Genomic DNA, 22,676 nt, shown 5'->3' on the forward strand with positions numbered 1-22,676 from the left:
TTGTCCAACAGCTAAAACCTTCCTCTTGTCCTCTAGACATTATTCCAAGTCGTCTTTTCAAAAATGTCTTTGATTCTATTGGACCTTTTATGGTTAAAATTGTAAATTCATCTTTGTTGTCAGGTTGTTTCCCAACTTCTCTGAAACATGCTGTTGTCCAGCCTCTCATCAAAAAGTCAAATCTTCACTCAAATGTTCTGTCTAACTTTAGACCGATTTCTAAGTTGCCCTTTATGTCCAAAGTTTTAGAGAAGGTTGTGTATGATCAGCTGCAAGCCTGTCTCAGTTCTAATGAAATTGGTGAAAAATTCCAATCTGGTTTTAAATCACAGCACAGTACCTTTAGAAGAAGTATTCTTCTTCTATGTCACCCTTAAATTATGGTGTACCCCAGGGTTCTACATTAGCGCCTGCTCTTTTTGCTTTATATATGCTTCCCCTGGGTGCTGTTTTTAAAAAACACAAAGTGTCTTTTCATTGTTTTGCAGATGACATTCAAATTTATCTGCCTATGACGGCAGCCAATAGTCAGACCACAATTAAAACTTCAGGACTGTCTCATAGATGTACAAAATTGGATGAGCAGTAACTTTTTAAACTTAAACCAAAGTAAAACTGAGACTGTGGTTTTTGGTCAAACTGAGCTAGTCACTGGACATGACAGTGTGATTGGGTCACTGTCCTCCTTCTGTCGTCCTTCAGTGAGGAATCTAGGAGTGATTGTGGACTCCATGCTCAAACTTGACAAACATATCAGCTCAGTTATAAGAACTAGCTTTTGTCAGCTCCGGATTCTGGCTAAACTTAAGCCTTACTTGCCTCTGGCTGATTTTGAAAATGCTATACATGCTTTTGTCACATCGCGCCTGGATTATTGTAACTCTTGGTCTAGGTCTGGACCAGGGCTCTATACAGCGTCTGCAGACTGTTCAGAATGCTGCAGCTCGGCTTCAGACCAAAACTAAGAGACGGGAGCACATTACGCCTGTTCTGTGCACTTTACATTGGCTCCCTATTGCTTTTCGGGTGAAATTGAAAGTGTTACTGATTGTTTTTAAATGTCTTAACTTCATGGGCCCAGTCTATCTTAAGGAGCTGCTGCAGCCTTATACTCCTCCCAGAGCTCTGAGGTCAGCTGACCAGCTTCTGCTTACTGTGCCTAAAGCTCGGCTCAAAACTAGGGGTGACAGGGCCTTTTCTGTGGCAGCGCTCAAATTGTGGAACAGTCTCCCTTTGTCTGTCCGATTATCTGAGTCTCTTACTCAGTTTAAGTCTCGGCTCAAAACTCATCTTTTCTCCGTGACTTTTAATATTGTGTAGATAGAATGTCTTGGTACTTGCACTGTTATTGTATTTTATGCTCTTTTGTATAATGTAATTATACCTCATTGTGTGATGTTTTATGTGTTTAGTTATTTTTGTGAAGCACTTTGGTCAGCTGAGGTTGTTTTTAAATGTGCTATATAAATAAACTTGAATTGAATTGAATTGAATGCTAGTTGTTCGCACTTTTAAACTCTCCGCGGTGAATAACTAGGACACTCTGAATGTGTACGGTAAGTGAGGAATAACTTTGAACCACTGCAAACCGTTTAAAATGATCTCTCTATTTTTCACATTTAAAAAAAAAAATTAGATACAGCCTCTTTAAATCCCGCTTTAAATCAAATGTGTTACCATAGTTACACTGGTCAGGAGATGCACTGATGAGCAGATGGTTGTTCAGACTGTGGTTGTTCAGTGTTATTAATCTGGCTGTATACCTGCACCAAATCCCAACATGGACACAAAACAATTAGTGGCCGACACGGGGGCCACCGGAGCAGAAAATGGGCCGTTGTCCCCGGGCCCCTGTAGGACGTCCCAGGCTGATGTGAACACGGGCACATTACAGTTAGAAGGTCTCCGGTTCAATATAGAAGAATGTTCATTATCTGTTGTGGAGCGTAGCTTTGTTTTACTGGAGACAGGATTATAATTGTGTTGAAACCACATTACACCATTTCACCATTTGGTATTAAAATGAGAACCAGAGAAGATTTGTGTTGGGCTTTTTCATTTGTTTAAGGAATATGGAATAGATGATTACATGTGACCTTAAAGAGGGGGTATTTTACTTCTATGGGGTATTAACTGCTAGCACATAACACATTTAGATCACCGTGTTTCCTGTTATTGTTTTGAAAATGCTATATTCACCCAAAACAACATATTAACACGTTTGACACATTTTAGTTTCATTTTTGACTCTCAGGTCCTCCCTCCCTTAACTCTCTTTTCTGTTCTTTTCCTGATTTACCGTCTTTAAAAACATGACAAACAGAACAAGTAAACTTTAAACAGTTATTCCTCACTGACCTTATGCGTTCAGAGCATCCTAATTATTCATCCCAATGAGTTTATAAATGGTTTTCACAACTCTCAGAGACTAGAGTGGAGTTTCACTCTAGCATGCTAACACGCACTTCCCAATTATCAGACAATAAAAGGCTTTACATTAAGATGCAGACGGCGGACTCCTTTTGACCTCAAGAGCTGCACATACAATATATCTGTACTGAGGCAAGGCACATCGTGCTCAAATACGTAGGAATAAATGAGTACAGGTCCTTTAACCAATTTTTCTCTTCAACGAACTGCATAATATATATTTGGGAAACTAAATGAGTTATTGATCATTTCACTTACACTATCAAAAATGAGTTAGAAAGTCATGAGAGGGACAAGTGCAGTTATGAGGAATGTTCATCACCCCAAATTTCACTATGAAACTTAAAGATATATTTTTAAATCAAACATAGAATGGGTTTGGAGGATTTTGTGATTAGTTGGAAACTTAAAGGTGTATTATGTACCTTTTTCTGGTGCAGGGTCCACTATGTTATACTTTGACTGGAATGTTACTCAGCACAGCATTAAACTTATATACCAGGGGTGTCAAACACATTTTCACCGAGGGCCACATCAGCAAAATGGCTGCTCTCAAAAGGCCAGACGTAAAATAAATAACTACTTTTTAAACTTGTTAATTAACTGTTTCTGTATTTATTGCTTATTCAAGTTACAAATATTCCATATGCATTTGCCTGAATGCAAAAATATGGCTGAGTAACTGCGTATCTCCTGGCAAAAATGACATTTTAAGTCCATCATACCTTTTAATTTACCTTGTTGAGAGTCACATAAAATGATGTGGAGGGCCACATTTGACCCACGGGCCTTGAGTTTGACACATGTGTTATTTAAACATAGAGACAATAAAGTAGATGACCAGGCCAAGCTACAGGTCAGACCTTGGAATATTCGAGGCAAAAGCAATAGGCATGTCAAACGGCACGATGATGCCTAGAATCAAGTGTGACTCTCCATGAGCCTGAGAACAGCCATGTGGCCCCCGATCACACAGACTCAGGGTTGCATTCATTAAATAAACAGATATATAAAACTACATTAAACTTTGTGAATACATTCTCCTGTTTCACCACAGCAAAACAAACAATACAGAGCTCACAATAGGAGGCAATTTTTGTTAGGAAAAACAATCCATCTCTGAATAGGAATGAGGGGCTTAGACATCATTTATCTCCTATTTATAACTGCATCCTCAGACCTAAATCTAAACAAGGAAAACAATGGTGCTAGCCAGGATGCTAATAGGCGTGAGAGCAGCCATTAGGAGCCTGAATGATTATGCAAATATGACTCAGGCACAGTGCACACTTAGTATAGTTCAATGGACCTAACCAACAATTAGAATCTGTAAAGAAAATGTGTGTTAGTTTCATAGTAGTTACCTCCTCCCTTCAGATAGACAGATAGTGTCCACCATCAATCTGACCAGAACTTCACTCTGAAACTTTTGCTAAAGCTCACAATAAAGTTTTAGGGATGCACCAATCCAGCTTTTTCTGTTTTGATATCATTTTTAGTCTTGGAACCTATATCTGATCTGTGAAACATTTCAATATCGGCAATGTCAGGAAAAGTTCCATAAAGCACCTTTAACATCATCATCTTTAGAACGATGACGCATGTAATCCTCTCTGACCTTATAGCCTCACGTTGTCTTCAAACAAGTCTGTCTGTTTGGATTACACTCCTTTTATCTGCTCTGTTCTGAGTGTGGACTGTAGAAATGAGCTTTAGAAGAACTGGTTCCCTGGTCCAGCTCTGACAACTTCTGTTCTGTTTCGTGGATTCTATGGTTTGGTTTTAAAGCTTTGAATGGACTGACCTCACTATTCTGTCACATCTCAGGAGAAGTGAGGTCTGAGGGCCAACTCCCGCTCATCGTGCTCAGACATAAAACCAGGGGCCAGAAGCATTTTCTCTCTCTCCCTCTCCTATTTAAAAGTCAAATATGTGTGTGTTTTCTTTTAAAAACATACCTGGAGTTGTGCTCTGTTTCATTCACACATGTTTCAGTGATCCTGCATAGGCTTACTTACAACCAGAGACGGGTAGAGTAGCCAAACATTGTACTCAAGTAAGAGTTATAATAATAAATAATATTACTCAAGTTGTGGTCCAAGGAAAGTAAAAATGTATTTGGGAAGAGTAACTAAAGGATAGACACAGTTCAAATCATTTCATATTGTCGACATAAAGCTTCACTTGTAGGTTTACTCACAGTGGGAAAAGAAACCACAACTTTTACTCAAGTAAGAATTACCTAATCACCACTTTCAAATAAGCCTTTCCAAGACTTATGTGTTTAGAACAGTTGTGCACAGAGCCCGGTACAGATATTACCATTCTCTCTCATTCATTTTAATGAGGCAGCAAAATAAAAAGATTATTTCGATGTTTTTAGACAGCAGAAACAAATGGTAGGTTACATTTCCCAACAAGAATTAATATCTGACTTCCAGCTATGTTTTCTAAAGTTCAGAGATTTATGCAGGATTTGTGGTGGGCTACAAACCAAAATGAAACACACAAATACATTTCAATCTTATGTTTATTAGTGCAGGTTATCTATTAAAATGTGTTAAAATGGTCAAAGGTTTATTATGCGATTGTTAGTTGTTTATGCTAATTTTCCTGCTAATTGCTACATGAATAACGTCCCCTAAATGTTTCAACACACACTGTAATCTGTCTGAAGGCTAAGTCTAACTCTCCCATTGAAAATGCATTGGAGATAATCTTTGGAGGGGACCAGGCTTTCGACTGCAGGTGTTCTGGAAGAGTTTATTTAAAGTGCATATGACAGGTTTTCACATTTTTCTAATTCTGACTTGGTTTGGAAGGATAGTAGCATAAACTTTATATATAAATGGACATAGCTAGCTTGCTAGCTGCCACATTCCAAAAAGAAGCCGTGGCATGCTTCCAACTCCAGTACACTTTCTATTGAAAAACTGTGGTCCCTCTCTCTGTAACTGCTGCTGTCAGCCTTGTTATTTGGTCTTTAAATGTTTGTATTAACTCGCACTACATGATCCTGGTATTTTTATTCCACTATTGTATCTGTAAATCAAGATAGGAACATTCACTCCCTTCATTCTCCGAAGTCGCTCCCACTAATCTTAGCACCAGGTTTGATTGACAGTGTTGCTAAGCACCTGTTCCCTGCTAAAGTATCAGTGCGGGCGGGAAGGTGAGTTCCCTTAAACAGCTTTACTTCAGATTGACTCAGTGGTTGCTATGATACTTGTGGTCAGAATTCCAAATATGGAAATTAGCTTCAAACTTTATTTGTATAGCACTTTACAACAGCAAAAACTGAACCAAAGTGCTTTTCAAGTGCATTAAAATGTAAAAACAACAACAACAAAAATTCTATATACAAAACAACAAACAATAAAAACTGTCATTAGCTGAAGGCAATCTTGAACAGATGAGTCTTTAGCTTGGCTTTGAACAGGGACAAAGTAGTGACTGAGCGTAACTCCAGGAGCACAGAGTTCCAAAGTCTGGGACCAGCCACAGAAAATGAACGATCACCCCACTTGGCCCCTCTAGCCTCGATGAGCTTCATTTGACTAGAGCCGAACGCTGTGGATGACGTCACACTCACTTTGTCCACTTCTTCATACAGTCTATGGATAGAACCTGTGGTAAATATTTATCATAGTCAAAATATTTATCAAGACAAATATATGCACCCTGAACCACACAAACAGACCAATACGAAAAAATATAATAATAAAACAGTAAATAGTGAAAATGAACACTGCAGCCGGTGAGGTAAAAGTTTGTTTAAAGGTTTGGATTTCCAACGTCTTGGGTCACTCCAGAGATTTTGCTGCTTTATAATTACTCAAATGTTGTGAATGATTCGGGCTCATTTCTGCATCTCATTTTCCAGACCTCACAGGTATCCAGACGCTGTAATGTAAACACTAATTAAACAGCTGTTAGCGATGCAGCTAACGGAGGAGCTGAGAGGACTCTGGACTTTTGGAGGAGGACCGTGCATCTTCATATTTGTGAAGATGCACGGTGTTTGTTTTTTTGTTTTTTTAAGAATACATATTGTACTTGTGTCTGTTATATAGTTATCATCTATGACATCTGGGAACATTGTGATAATATGAATATAAATGGACATTTAAAAAAAATCAATTACCACAATTTCCATTTCCATTAGCCTAATAGTTCCTAATACAACTGTTATTATACATACCCTATACCTGCACTATGGGCCCTATTTCTCTCATCTTGCTCAAAATAAGGGCAAAAACAGTGTGTCCCCTGGCGCTGGTGGTGAACTCTGTACTGGACAGATGCTTTGTGCTGCTGGAATCAGTGTCTCCCTGTAGGCAACGACCAAAGATGTAGCTCCACCTCTGATGCCTCACCTCCAGGCTCTGCTTCTTACTGTTTTGAATTGAAGCTTTCTTTTGTTTGATATATGCAAAGTTATCTAGGTATGTTGAAGAATGTTGAACACCACAATAAAACATGTGTTAGTAGTTAATAGAAGTGTAGTACCCCGACTTAAAAACCCCCCCAAAAAAAACCCAACAACTACACAACACTGCTGAATCCTACGCGTATCACCAATTAGAAAAATAACATTGTAGAAAGTAGTAGAGTACAGAGCAGTGGGCGTATGCCGGTGGCGCTGAAAACAGTGGTAGATCAGGACAACAGGATATTTAGTTACTTGCAGAGAATTTGATTATAAAATGATAGCATTTCATGACTTTATAATGGGTAGAATGACACTGAGGAGAGAAAGGATATGAAGGCCTACTGGGAGACCAAAGAGGAGGTTGTGATAATACAGCTTAAATTGACTTTTGTTAGCTTTTAATTATGTTTGGATTGTGTTCCCTCATTCTCTTGCTCAGAGTTGTATTTTGAGTGATTCATGCATGTGTAATCCTGTATTGTTCTATATTTGAGGCCCATACACTTACTGCAATTATTTGGATTAATCACATTCTCTAAATGCAGACTGTTAATGTTTTAGAGCCACTAATGATGTCCAATATGACCCACAACATTGTAGTTTTCTTTTGAATATTTCTTTTTGTACTTTTTTGAGGGTGCCTGTGTTAGGCTATTTTCAAAAGCTTAGCTGCTTGTTTCATTCTGAAAATCTGGCAAAGGATCATTTCTATTTTTAAGTTGTTTTAGTTGTTTCAGTTCAATGCTGCGGTTTTAGTGAAGAAAATTATGTAATGATCTACATATAATTACAAATTACTACTATTACTAAAAAAAACCCCAAAAACCCCCCAAAACATTTGTCTTTTTAAAGGTGCAGTACTTTGCTGGATGAGGGTCTGCCACTTGATTGATTGGTGATTGCTTTTCCTGGAATTTCCACAGTATGTCCACCCACCCATCCACCCACTCACCGATCTTGTTCTGCTTATCTGGGGCTGGGAGGCAGGGGCATTGGTCTGAGTCGGGACTCCCAGACTTCCCTCACCCAAAACATTTCCTCCAGCTCCTCTGGTGGGACCCCAAGGCATTCTCAGGCCAGCTGAGAGACCTAGTCCCATCAGCATGTCCTGGGTCTACACTGGGGCCTCCTCTTGGCGGGACATGCCCGAATATCTGTCCCAAAGGCATTCTGTAAATTGAAAGCTTCACCTTTCAACTCAGCTCCTTCTTCCCCACAACAATTCAATACAGTGATCACATCCCTGCAGGCAATCTCACGCTCCATCCTTCCCTCAGTCGTGAACAAGACCCCGAGATACTTGAGCTCCTCCACCTCAGGCAAGGACTCTTCACCGACCTGCAGAGGGCAAGCCAATTTTTCCGATACAGAACCATGGCCTGAAATTTGGAGGAGCTCATTCTCATAGCACAGCATTGACATCTCCATGGAGATGGAGCAGTTGACAGACACCCCAAAAGAAATGTTATGCAGTGCCGACCTCTTCTCATAATATCCACCTTTTCGTGAAAGGCCCGTCTTGAAAATGGTGTAGAAAATATATCTGCAACCAGATCAGACTCTTCTCCTCCTTCAGCCATTATGGGTTAAAAATACTGCAATAGCTGTTGGATCTCCGGGTTTAGTTTGACATTCTGCAAACTGCCGCCTTTCTGACTGTATCCAATGCATATCCCATCACAGGACACCTACATGTCCAGTTTGCGTAGGACCTTTTAGCTGTCCCTGATATGCAGAATCCAGTCTCATGACATGAAACAGTAGTTTTCATGTTAACAGTTACTTTTTACCTTCAGTTCAGTAAAAATTGCAATTCTAGGGCTAAAATTATGCAGATAATTCTAGTGAAGATGGATGGAGTTTAAAAACACAGGGGAGCACTTTCTGTATCATCACATGACATCACAAGGTGGACCAGAGTGTTTTTATTTTGAGAGAAGTGTTCAGCCTGAATATGTACTATTTGTGTTTTAAACATGTGTGAATGAAACATAGCACAGCTCTGAGTATTTCTTTTTTTTGATAAGGAAACAACATTGTAGCATAGATCAGAAAATAGTGTAATATGGGCCCTTTAAAATGTGAATGATGTAAAATACAACTGCAGTTCTCAGTTTCAAAAAAGTATATTTGACGTATGTGTCCTTCAAGTGTTACAATGCTGTTCCATGTCCTCACAGTCACACCTGCCTGTTTTCCCCACAGATAGTAACTTCATCTTGGCCAACGCGCAGGTGTCCCAGGGCTTCCCCATCGTGTACTGCTCAGATGGCTTCTGTGAGCTCACGGGCTTCTCCAGGGGAGAGGTCATGCAGAAGAGCTGTGCCTGCAAGTTCCTCTACGGCCCAGAGTCCAGTGAAGGCATCATCCTCAGCATCGACCAAGCCCTGGAAGAACGCAAGGAGTTCAAGGACGAGATTATGTTCTACAAGAAGACAGGTGAGTCCAGTTTGTAACGGTATGACACTCTGGGGTTAAGTATGATATAAGAGCTGTTGTTACACACTTAAAGACGGGGTATTACACTTCTATGGGGATTAACTCCTAACACATAACATATTTACATCACCATACCTTTTATTATTTTGAAAATGTTGCACTAGCCGAAAGCAATGTATTAAGATGTTTCAGTTTTGTTTTTCACACTTTGAGTGTTAATATTATGATCAATGGATGATGATTTACAGAGTTTTAAGATTTCAATTAAAAATTCTGTAAACCTGACCTATTTGTGTCCCTAGATAAATGGTAGATATGCAAAAATCAAATGTGACTTTTACTGATAATTATTAAAATTGTTACTGTATTTATTCTTAACTACAAAATCAAACAATGTGTTTATCTTGTAATTTGGTGTTTTGGTTCTCAAGACAATTATCCAATATGTGAGACTCTAGTTGTTTTTGTGTCTCTTGTTGTTTTGTCAGTCGGTTAAATTTGTAAGCTTATGTGACTCGTGTTTATTTTGGGACACTTGTGGTTCGGTATCATTATGTGTCCTTTATTTTGTAATTTGTTTTTAATAGACCTACGTGACTATTTTTTTGAGACACAAACCTTGTTTTCTGTTAAACTCGTTATTTTTAGTTTTTCATGTTTAGGTTATTTTGTTTATACATTTGCACAAATATTTAACACCAGAAGCCCTTGTAATGAGAGAACTACCAAGGCTAGTTATGTCGCCTAGACCAGCGTTACTGGGGCCCCACCCTGGAGCCAGGCCTGGGGTGGGTGCTCGACCAAAGGGACAAGATCGCAGATACAAGCGGCTGAAATGGGTTTCCTCCGCAGGGTGGCCGGGCGCTCCCTTAAAGACAGGGTGAGAAGCTCGATCACATGGGAGGGACTCAGAGTAGAGTCACTGCTCCTGAGGTGGCTCAGGCATCTGTTCCGGATGCCTCCTGAGCACCTTCCGAGGGAATTGTTCCCGGGCATGTCCCACTGGGAGGAAGCCCCAGAGAAGACCCAGGACATGCTGGAGGGACTATGTCTCTCTAGCCTGGGAACGCCTTGGGGTCCCAGGAGCTGGAGGACGTGTCTGGAGTGAGTGAAGTCTAGGAGTCCCTGATTAAACTGGCGACCCGACCCTGGATAAGCGGAAGAAAATGGATGGATATTACGCCACTTTTGTTACTTTACTTTTTTGTTACTTTACATTTTACAATCCTGTTTATTAAATTGCAACTTTATTTATACCATTTTAAGATCTTGTTTTTTTGTTACCTCCCTGAGCCCAGCCGAGCTGGGTCGTTACATCTGTTTTACAGTGGATACTTTTTAGTTTTACTTCACTACAGTTGAGAGCAGTATCTGTACTTTCTACTCCACTACATTTTGAGCAGGACTGAAAAGTAAAAAGTACTTTCATGTGATTTGAGGGGTTATTTTTACCCATGTTTTTGGTAACAGCCTGACTAAAGTTTTTGAGTTCAAGTTTTGGCTTGGAGCAAAATAAATAAATAAATTAACAATTAACAAGTGAAATACTTTTGCCTTTTACTTTTAAAGTACATTTTTAATTGGGTATATTAATACTTTTATTTAAGTAGATTTTTTTATGTGATACTTTTACTTTGACTTGAGTAACTTTTTGCCTCTACATTTATACTTTTACTCAAGTAACAAAACTGAGTACTTCATTCACCATTGATCACTGGTATTGCGCACATTGTTCAGGCTCATCTATCAAACAGCCTTTTCACATGGTCAAGCAGCCCATGACGTAGCATTGTAATATATCAGATTCCATCTTATAAAATGTTTTAAAATCTGAACCATACAGCAGCAGCAGTCAGTATTTTTACATTACTGCATATCTTGTGGTGTCAGATAAACTGTATTTATAGAGCACCTTTCACAAATAAAAACCACAAAGTGCTTTACAGAATAAAATAAGAATAGCATTACCAAGCCCAGATATACCCCAGCTATAAGAGTCATGTCATTCAGACTTAAAGAACAAGTGAATGTACAGCTGTGTTTCAGAAGACATCACAACCTTTTATAGGCCAATAATATTTAATACAGATGAGGGGCAGCTAAAAAAACGTGAGTATTATTTGGATGCAGATTTGTGTTTATACTTCCTGATTAGCATAACCTGAATCTGTCTTTATCTCTCCAATGTCTCCTCATCTCACTGTCTGCAAACTCCATTATAACCAGACTTTACCAAACTGAGCCAGCTCCTCTCCCTCCATCATTCTAACTATGTGGAACTAGGTCAAGAACACCATCCCTTCCACTCTCCAGCTGGATTTGAGGAGTTGAAGCATGTTTTGACCAGACCCATTAAAAGGACATTTGCAGTCATCAGTTATGGACATTATAATGTGCCACATAAAACTTTAAAGGGCCCATATTACGCTGTTTTCTGATCTATGTTATAATCTTGTTTCCTCATCAAAAACATACCGAGTTGTGTTTTGTTTTAGTCTCTCATGTTTAGCCCACAACCAATGCATATTTAGAAGTTCTTCTCTCACACTGAAAACACTCTGTTCCACCGTGTGATGTCATGTGGTAATACAGGGATTGGAACTTGGAATTGCCAATCTCTACTGAACTAAAGGCAAAAGGAGCTGTTTACATGATAACTATGGCTTCATGACTTCATCGGGAGGTGGAACAGAGTGTTTTGAGCTTTGGAGATGTAGATAGTCTAATAATAATGTGTTTTGTTTCAGTCAAACATGTGCGAATGAAACAAAACTCAACTCTAGGTATGTTTTTGAGGAGGACAGTACATTATAACATGGCCTAAAGCTCACAAGACCTTTAAATATATATCTCTTGTGGAGGTCATATAAAATCCAACTGGCAATGTTTACATGCACACCAAGAATCTAATCAGATTTCTGGAGTCATCTGATTTCTAGAGTTATATTATTGAATTACCATAAACAGTTTGGTCTGATGTGAGTAATCTGATTTCTTTCTGATTGTTCACAGTGCAAGTTTGGATAAGGAAAATTATTAAAAAAGGCAAACTAATGTGGAAAAGACGGAAATGAAATAGAGATCACTAGATCAATCACAACTGAATCTGTGTTGTCAGTGCCTTAAATATAAGTTTTTCTTATTCTCAGTATATATCATGTGAAAGCTCAGAACCTCCAGAATTCACTCCCTGAGCTGCAGAGGCTGCACTAGCACTGATTCATGATTGGCTGCAGAAGCTGGGGTTTAGGTAGTGACCATTCAGATCAGAGAGTCATTTTAGGTTTAAATCAACTGGATTTCAGTATTGAGACTGGCAACCCAAATGTGAGGCTCATTCTGCTTTCTGATTGGATAATCGTCTTGAGAACTCAAACACCTAATTATGACTTAAATAAATACACTACAACTTCAAAAACCTGATGCGATGTGAAGTAATTTCATTAGGAGGATGCACACTGATGGTGTTGTGATAGCGCTCCGAAGGGAGAGTGACTTAATGTGGGGAGCAAAGGGAGGGGAGACTCAGCATCAAAACTGAAACATCTCAAACATTTCCAATATTCAAAACAATAAAAGGTAACATTCTGATCTAAATATGTTATGTGTTAACAGTGAATACCCCATAGAGGAGTAAGAATAAATCATCATTACTTTTGTTATCAGTAAGTTCCTTTTGATTTGAACATTATCTGGGGAAACAAGGCTGAGGAAAAAAATGGTTGATTATTTTCAGTCACAATTGGCATTGAAGGCATGTTTAATTTAAATAGATATGTTCATAAATTAATGAATATAAATCACTATTTGAATGGATGCAATTTCAAAATCACAAAATATCAAATTATTTAAAGCTGCACTATATATCTTTTCTATGATGACACATCTTAAAGGGGCAGATGAAATCAGTGCTGGAGTTTTCAACCGGAGGTCAGCAGACTACTTACTCTTATTAAGTTGCTTTAGCTCAATATTAAATTGCCCAACACATTTCAATCCATGTGTGTCATAGGTTATAACTAAACAGCAGACAAAAGCATGTCATATTTTAACCTGACCTTGATACTTGAACGGGGGTTAGAGGATGTCCAGAATTCATAAACATAACATAATAAATTGAATTTCTAAATAAACCTCATTCACAAAAAAATATGTCCTCGATTGTAACAGACAGGGACCACTTGAGACTGAAATACAGCGCCATAAGGAGATTTTGTAATTGCCCCTTTGTATTACATTCTCTAAATCATAAAAATGTTGTTTCAATCTTTATTTTTTTGTATTTCTTAATCATTTCTAGGGAAGGCAAGTTTATTTGTGTAGTACAATTTGTACACAAAGTAATTCCAAGTGCTTTACAGAATAAGAAAGACATTAAAATTGCAATTCAACAAATCAAAACATAAATAATCATCATAAAATTAACATTAAAAGAGAAGAGAGCAGAATAAAAACCTTTCAGTCACATGCACAGCTAAACAGAACTGTTTTAGAGGTTCCCCATGTTCCCCAGGAGGCCGGTCCCTGAAGTCCTCAGAGTGTGAGATGGTTCATGTGGCACTAACATGTGGGAGATGTACTTTGGTGCTAGATCATTGAGAGACTTGTACATAAGCTGCTTTAAAGTCTATTCTCTGAGCCACAGGAGTCAGTGCAGAGACCTGAGCACAGGAGGCATGTGTGAAGTACTTTCTACTTCTAGTCAGGACCTGAACAGCAGCGTTCTGGTTTTGAGAGTATATCTTTGATTTTTTAAAAATAGTTTTTTAGATGGTAAAAAGCGGCAGATGTTATTGATGTGATGTGGCTGTTAAAGATGAAGTCTGAGCCCTAGATTTCTCCCCTGATTTGAAGGTTTTAGGGACAGACTGGAGGTGACTGCTGACACTTTGTCTTTGTTTCCGTGGGCCAAAGACTATGACTTCAGTCTTGTCTGAGTTTAGCTGGAGAAAGTTGTTTTGCATCCACACACTGATCTGTTGATGCAGTGACAGAGTGAATCCACAGGTCCATATTCACCTACTGCAGTGAGACATAGATCTGAGTGTCATCTGCAGAGTTGTGGTAGGACACATTATTGCTGTGTATTAACTGGCCTGACGGCAGCATGTAGACGTTGAACAACAAGGGTCCCAGGACTGACCCCTGGAACACCCCAAAGGTCAGGGACATTTTATCTGAGACACATTTTCCACTTTCAACAAAGTGGTGCCTGTTTTCTAGATAGGACTTAAACCAGTTTAGTGCTGTACCAGAGATGCCCACCCAGTCCTCTAGTCTCTGTAAGAGGATCCATGATCCACAGTGTCAAAGGCAGCACTCAGATCTAACAGGATCAAGACTGAGACTTTTCCTGCATCAGTGTTCAGGTGGATGCCATTTGTCACCTTGATAAGAGCAGTCTCAGTTCTGTAGTGGGGTCTAAAACCTGACTGGAAAATATCAAAGGAGTTGTTCATTTGGACAAAGTTAATAAGCTGTAAACAGGACTTTGCCTAAAAATGGCAGATTTGAGATTGGTAATTGTTCAGTATTGTAGCATCAAGACTGTTCTTCTTTAGGAGAGGCTTGATAACCGCAGATTTCAAAACTCTTGGGAATGTCCCAGATTGAAGTGACATGTTAACTATGCAAGTGAGTGGTGACAACTCATTAATTTGTTGTTGATAGTTCCGACAGCATTCACAGAAAGAATTCCTTTGGTTCTTTTCCCCTAGACCTGCCACTGGCTTGTCAGAAATTTTATTAAAAACTGTAAAAAAATGTTTAAAAGTCTTGGTTTACTTAAAATAAAATCATAACTAAACACATTTTCCAGCACTGGAAGAGGTAAAATGATTAAAAAGCAAAGTGATGAAAGCTTTGGCGGATGCAAGGTTTGCGTCTGCATTCTTCAGAAGCAGGAAGCAATCCTAGAACTTTTAGAGAACACATTATACAAAATGACTCATTTGACTTTCAGAGATATTAGAATATTGGTATCTAGAGTTTTATTTCAATCCATTCAGTAATCCTCTGTAGAAAGTCCTTTGTCTCTGAGCCTCACCAAACATTCTGTTTGAAATTTCCCAGGATTGTGATGTCATAGAAAGAAGCCCTGCAGAGTTTTTAAAACCAAAAATCATCACCAGAATCATTTTTAGCATCTCTGTCATCAAATCATGTTCTTTACTCCTGTGTGCTTATGTTAACATGCCCAGGCATGTTCCTCTTTATGCAGTTTAATTGTTTTTGCTGTGGTGTAATCCCTCTGTTCCCAGCAGATAGCAAGCTGCACCAGATCAGAGCAGAGTCCACTGACCACCGAGCATGAGCACTGAGCACCGGCTACCGCATTGTCCATTCATATATACAGTCTATATAAATGGACAACGTGCTAGCTGGCATATTCTAAATAAGAAGTGATCATGGGCGCGCTTCCACCTCCGTCGCCTCTGGCTTTAATTCACTTTACTTTGAAACCTCACATCTCTCAGTAACTGCTGCAGTGAGTCTCGTAATTATGGTCTTAAAATGTTCATCTTAACCCACATGATCCTGGTATTTTTATTTTGATATTTTGTCCATGAATCAATATATGAACATCATTAACAGACAAATCAAGTGCCGTCTTTCCCTGAGGTTGCTCCTACTAATGTTAGCAACAGGTTTGATTGACAGTGTTGCTGAGCACCTACTCTGTGCTAAACAACCTCGCTCCAGATTGTCTCTGAGGTTTGCCCCTATAACTGCTAGCCTCGATGAGTTTAATTTGGTTAGAGCTGAATGCTATGGGTGACGTCACACTCCCATATTCCACTTCTTTGTACAGTCTATGCCACTGAGGCTGTGAAATATTTGTATTTTTACTTCTAAATGATGAAATACCAAAGGTTCTCAAGACCATGTTCTCAAGGCCATAACAATTCAAGTAATGCATAATATTAGTTCTTTGAAAACTGTTTTATACTTATTATACAATTATACTTTGTGAAAACAAGTCTACAAGTGACAAAAGCTTTATGTTATTCAATGATTTGAACACAACCAAACGTCATTGGCTAAAACCACCATTTTGGTCAAATCTCCCACCAGTCAGAGCATAGTGCCCAAACAGTCAGTGGGAGCAGAGAGAGATGGAAACAGGCAGCATGGAACATGTGCAAAGACATCCATTTAACAGGGGCCCCGAGCTGGTCCCTCCTGAGCCTGGTGCTGGGGGACTCAGGGACTACTTCTGTGTCTGTGTGTGTCTGTGTGTGTCTGTGTGTGTCTGTGTGTGTCTGTGTGTGTCTGTGTGTGTATCTGTTTGTCTGTGTGTGTCTGTGTGTGTTTGTGTGTCTGTGTGTGTCTGCGTGTGTTGGTGTATGTGTATACATCCTTGAGGGGATTAAAATCTCTATACACACAATATGGCTGCCTTCATTATGGGTCCTTATGATGTAAATCCTTTATTATTAGATTAACAACATGGTTTAAATTTCAGATCTGGGTTAAAATAGCCTATGGTTTAGGTTAAGTATTAACAAGTAATAACTATGGCTGGAGCTTTAGTATGTAACAAAAAACAGACTAAAATAAAAGCATGTTTGTTTTTTTTCAGTTACTATGTGCGCTCTTGCATCTCCACAAACCTGACTCTTTTTTTTGGCCTGAAAGAGGGCTTCCTCCTGCTTGTTTCCATTGAAATGTTGCTCCTATAATCGTCCAAAGTATGGCAAGGATGTAATTTGCCTCCATGGAGAATGTTCCGACATATGGTTTTAACTCTTTTTCCATGGAATTATGCTGGTGATGTGCCAGTGCCAACGTTACATGCTGTGTCTTTAAAGAGGACATATTATGCTTACTTACATACTTAGTATTTAACTATACCTTAAGTAGAGTATCATTTTACATTTTGTTCACTGTAAACCTCAATATTTATCTAAAACAACAGACAATCAAGTTCTTGTTCAAAACTACAGTAGCTCATAGTGGCATTTCACTGTAGCAAGTAGCATAATTGTAGTTTTTGAAAAATGACCGTGACATTTTTCGACCCTACATATAAGAGTTGTTATTGGCGAAATGGAGGGATATATCGTTTTATCAATGTTAAAAGCTCATTATAGTTGATTTGCATAATATGCCTCTGTTAAGGTTAGGCTCAGTCTCCACAAAATAAATGTAAGTTAAAAAGCATGGAAACTCAAGGTGTGTTTGTGTGTGTGTGTGTGTGTTTGTGTGGGTGTGTGTGTGTGTGTGTGTGTGTGTGGGTGGGGTGGGGGGGGGGGGGGGTGTATGTGTATGTTGGTGTGTATGTGTATGTGTGTGCGATTCTATTCTTCTATTCTATTTAAAGGCTCTGTCTCTGGGGACTGGTGTGTGCTGGTCACTAACAATGGGCTAAGTCTACTCTCTGGAGCTGCACATGTGGAGGAGGCTAATCACAGATGAAACTGAGATACTGCATTCAGTCTGTTTATGCTGTGAGCGTACTTTTAATCTTTTTTTTTTTTTTTGCCAACTAGAGTTGTCAAAATATCACAAATAAGATACTGATCAATACTAAAATGAGTATCAAAACTAGATACTCATTTGAGCAGGTCTTGATAACAAAAAAGTATCATTTATAGGACAGAAATAAACCTCTCCTGAATAACTTTAGAATAATATTGAGCTGTATCAGAACAAGTATAAGACTAGACTAGACTACTATACACCCATGGACCACTATGGAACCTATCTGGACAACTGAGGGATTACACATATATAAGGCGACAAGGTACTATAAAAGAAAGTACTAATTAATGTGGAAAACAACATTGACAATGACATGTATAAACCTAGCATACACGTACATTCAAACTAGTAAAGAAGATAGAAAGTTGGAGCTATTGTCATTGTTTTGAGAACAAGATGTTTGCACGTTGCCAGTTTTGTTACATCACAGGTAAAAAATTCAAATTTCTACACCTTTTTAAACCATCACCAGACACTTTCAAATTATGTTTACAACAAATTCATGACTCTATTAGCAGAGCATTAATAAGGACTAAGAACCTTATTTATTTCTCATTGTTAGTTCCAGTTGCTGACAGCAGAGGGAGCTCCAACGCCAAGTACCTCAGTGTAATTTATCCCGCCTGCCAGCCATCTCAATTTTTTTTCAGTTTTTTGTTTTATTTTGGATCTGATAAAAGGGAACTGTGCTATAACCCACTGATTTTCAGTCAAATCAACCATTCCGGACCAGTTTGCGCTTCAAACCCACAAACAAAAAAAACAAAAAAAAACAAAAAACAAACAAACCAAAAAACAATATTATTAACATTTACATACATTTAAAATAACTTTAATCTATACTTTGTAACTGATGTCATCAACAGCTGATGTGATCCTAACTGTAGGCACTGCTCTGTCTGAGGCTGTGTTTGACTTTAATCTGAGCTTTAGTTTAACACAACTTCACCAGAGATAACTGAATTAATTGAAACTACAACAGGTGATGTGATTTTCTTCTCGTATAACATCACAGTTAAGAGCTAGCCAGTATTAGCCAACAGTTTTTCCCTCAGGCACCTTTTTGTTGAAAAAAAACAAAAAAAAAACAGGACTGTGAAGCTTGTATTGATCATAGGTTTTAGAAAATATGTTGTTTAAATACAGTTTGTATTTTGCTTGACTTTTCAGAAAGTCTTAAAAAGCTTAAACATTTGTGCACTGTGTCACCATTTGTGCACTGTGTTCAGTAACTACTGAACATTCTGCCATACACATAGGTAGAACACCCCCAGCATGATGTCACTACAATGTATCAATAGCAATTCCACCTTGACCTTTTTTTTTTGTTACCTAATTACAATTCCCTAAATCTCATTTTTAGTGAGATATGATTCAACTTTGACCTGGGAATTGTCAGGACCCAACAAATGTTCAATCTACTGACACCAGCTACACCCTCCAGACACGAGCTACACCTAGCTGTGTATTTACCTCCAGAGGGATTTGAAAACTGTTTGTCTCTGCTCCAAAGGGTTCAGATATAGAGTCACTTTAGGGGTCATTTTAGTCAGGCGTTTTAGGGAAAAAAGATAGGATTCGTTAGGGAGACCAAAAGCATGTTTAAAGAGGAATTAAAGACACAAGAATATATAATCTGTCTCCTTTAACTATAATAGTCAACCCAGTATAGTCATATTTCATTCTCACTGTTGGAATCCCTCATTCGTCAAACTATTTAAAGGCTCTGGCTCTGGGGTGTGCTGGTCACTAACAATGGGCCCGGTCTACACCCTGGAGCAGCACATGTGGAGGAGGCTAATGACAGACAGAGTTTCTAAAGACTGACCTATGTGTGTGTGAGTGTAGAGCATTTGTCCACAGAGCCAGAAATTGGTAATTTGATCCAATCAGCTCAATCAATCAATGTATGTATTGTCACAATGCTAAAATTACAAACAATATTTCAGTACTAAAGAATAGACTTGATACTTACCAATTTTTGATACCCAAATGATAATTTTAAAAGCTCTTTTTTAAACAGTATTGTAACTGCTCCTCCCGTGTGACTCCTCACAAGGGAGCACCCAGGCAACCTGCAGAGGAAACTCATTTCAGCCGCTTGTATCTGCGATCTTGTCCTTTCCGTCATTACCCAAAGCTCAGGTGAGCTAGGTGAGGGTAGGAACGTAGATTGACCAGTAAATCGAAAGCTTCGCCTTTCGACTCAGCTCTTTCTTCACCACAACAGTCCGATAAAGTGACCGCATCACTGCAGATGCTGCACCGATCCGTCAATCTCACGCTCCAGCCTTCTCTCACTCGTGAACAAGACCCCGAGGTATTTGAACTTCTCCACTTGAGAAAAGGACTCTCTACCTACCAGGAGAGGGCAAGCCACCTTTTTTGTGGTCGAGAACCATAGCTTTGGATTTGGAGGAGCTGATTCTCATTTCAGCCGCTTCACACTGCAAACCGCCCAGTGCCCGCCCAGGTCATGGTTCAATGAAACCATCAGGACAACATCATCTGCAAACAGCAGAGATGAGATCCTGTGGTCCTCTGTGGTGCCTAGAAATTCTGCCCATAAAAACAATGAACAGAACTGGTGAAATGAAGGAAGCACTCTGGCCTCACAGCAAAAAGGTTCTGGGTTTGCTTTTCTGTGTGGAGTTTGCATGCTCTCCCCGTATTTGTGTGGTTTTCCTTTGCACTCTGTTTTGCCCTATCAACCCAAGACATGCACCATAGGTCAAGTCCTCCAGCAAATGTAGTCCTGACCAAGACTAGCTCAAGATCTGGAGATGGCTCCTGACAGATAAGCCCAATGACATGGAAGGATGGGTCAAATGCAGAAGACAAATTCATCTATACAAATGCAATAAAGTGTACCTTACCTAATCTGATACTAAATTGTGTCTCTTGTGTGTGGCTGTGTGTGGTTATGGGTGCATGGTTGTGCGTGTGTTTGTTTATGGTTGTGTGCACTCTTTTATGTGTGTGGTTGTCTTGCAGCGGAGCAGTTCTGGTGCCTTCTGGACATCGTGCCAATTAAGAACGAGAAGGGGGACGTGGTGCTGTTCTTGGCCTCCTTCAAGGACATCACCGACACCAAAGCCAAAGCCATCCACGAGGACAAGAAGGAAGGTAAGCACCCGTACTCACATCGGAAGGGTACCTAGGTTTATCCAGAGGTAAAAAGGTTATTGAGTCTAAACTGATTAATCAACAGAAAACAAGCAAATGGATAACTGTCCCAGAACATTTCCCTATCCTTCTACCCTCCCTCTCGACAAGGAAAAACAAACAAAAAAAAACAGTGGGAAAAAGAGAAACCTCGAGGAGAACCACAGTGAAGGAGAGATCCACATCCAAGGGACAGGAGGAGGCTAAATTTAAGTACGTATTTCCTATAGATTTGTCATTGCCGAATTAAAGTGGGACTGAATAAATAAACCAAATTTCAAAAACAGGAGGACTCAAGAAGAAAGTGAGGGGGGAAGGGTCTGGGGGTATAAGGAGTACTGGGATTGGTCTAATAGGTATCCACACTTCAAACTCAGCCCTTGCAGCCAGGTGTTTTTGATTACAAACAGAGCAGTCTTGTGTGATGTCATGTACTACTTGAAATGCAGTGGCCACTGAAGGAAGCACACACTTAGATTTAGAAAAATGAAAATTTACCTAGTTAACATTAAAACTGCCAAAAAAGAACTAGAAACTGTAGATAATGCTATTAAAACACCATGTACACAGTTCAGTTGCAAAAAAAAGTTTATTTACTGTTTAGTTCAGCTTCAAGTATTAATTCCCCAATTTGCTCCCATTAACTAATGAATGTATGTTCATCTTTATGTGCCCACTGAAGGAGATCTACTGACAGTCTGAACATGCTCTATACATATAGGCTATTGTTAGCATATAGCATATATCCAGATGGTTGGAGGAGCAGAAGAGCAGAGGAGACATGATTATATCCACAAGAGGTTAAAGCTGCAATTGTACTGCATGAGAGCACAAAAGAGCTAGAAACTGAAAGAGATATTATTATGATTCTTACTTTTGTTTTGTTTTTTCATTAAATTTTCATATTAATAGAAACATGACTTTTCTCAGTGTTTTGGTCATATAAGTAAGCGTTTCATAAGCGGTGGACCAACAACCTTTTTATGCAACTGATACATCTCCACTGAAGGAGAACCTGGTATGATCTTCATTTATCAGCAAATCCGAATATACTTGTGTGCATATTTTTGTTAAACAGTGTCTTTTGTATGACTCTTTTTTTCTGAGGTGAAAGCAGCTGACAGCTATAGCCGTGTATGATGTGTCCTCTGCTATCACCAATTGTGCATCTGGACATATACTTATGCTGGCACAAACCCCGCCCACCTGACTGCAAACTCTAACGCTGTTTCCAACCACGATCGAGGCTATACTCAGTGTGGGGCCGGTACATAACTAGTTGGGGCAGAAAAAAATCTGCTTATTATGTGAAAATATTTTTTGGATTCATACTGTGTCTGTACACAAGTAATTCAACTCAGGCCTGATGGAAATGTTTTTTCTGAACCCAATTAGCAACTAGGCAGCCGTCTTTCACAGAAACGTTACAAACATAACAACCAAAACCAAAAGGATCTACAAAAGAGGGCTGATTTAATTTTTAAGAAAACCAACACAAACATTCACAGTTTGTGTATGGACGTTACGACACAGTGGTGTGATTTTAGGACATAGTTTTGAATATAAACATGAAGCCATATGGTGTTGTTCCTTTGACACAGAAGATTACAGCTTTGGGATTTTTGAAACAGTTTAAAGAAATGTTCACCATCACCCTCCTGTACTGTGACTGAACAGCTGTGCGGTGCTGCACACTGATTTGGTGATAAAAGTGTGAATTTTGTGA

General features: G+C 39.1%; 1 protein-coding gene across 1 annotated transcript in view; it reads left to right on the forward strand.

The window, feature by feature from the left end:
* The window catches only part of kcnh8 (potassium voltage-gated channel, subfamily H (eag-related), member 8), a 153,415-nt gene that overhangs the window by 26,420 nt on the left and 104,319 nt on the right, over positions 1-22,676 (forward strand). The window contains exons 2-3 of the mRNA XM_055225495.1: positions 9,068-9,301; positions 20,780-20,911. Coding sequence (XP_055081470.1) covers positions 9,068-9,301; positions 20,780-20,911 — 366 coding nt within the window. The remainder of the gene's footprint in view (positions 1-9,067; positions 9,302-20,779; positions 20,912-22,676) is intronic.

This window comes from Periophthalmus magnuspinnatus, chromosome 11 (assembly GCF_009829125.3).
Source record: "Periophthalmus magnuspinnatus isolate fPerMag1 chromosome 11, fPerMag1.2.pri, whole genome shotgun sequence".
Taxonomy (NCBI): domain Eukaryota; kingdom Metazoa; phylum Chordata; class Actinopteri; order Gobiiformes; family Gobiidae; genus Periophthalmus; species Periophthalmus magnuspinnatus.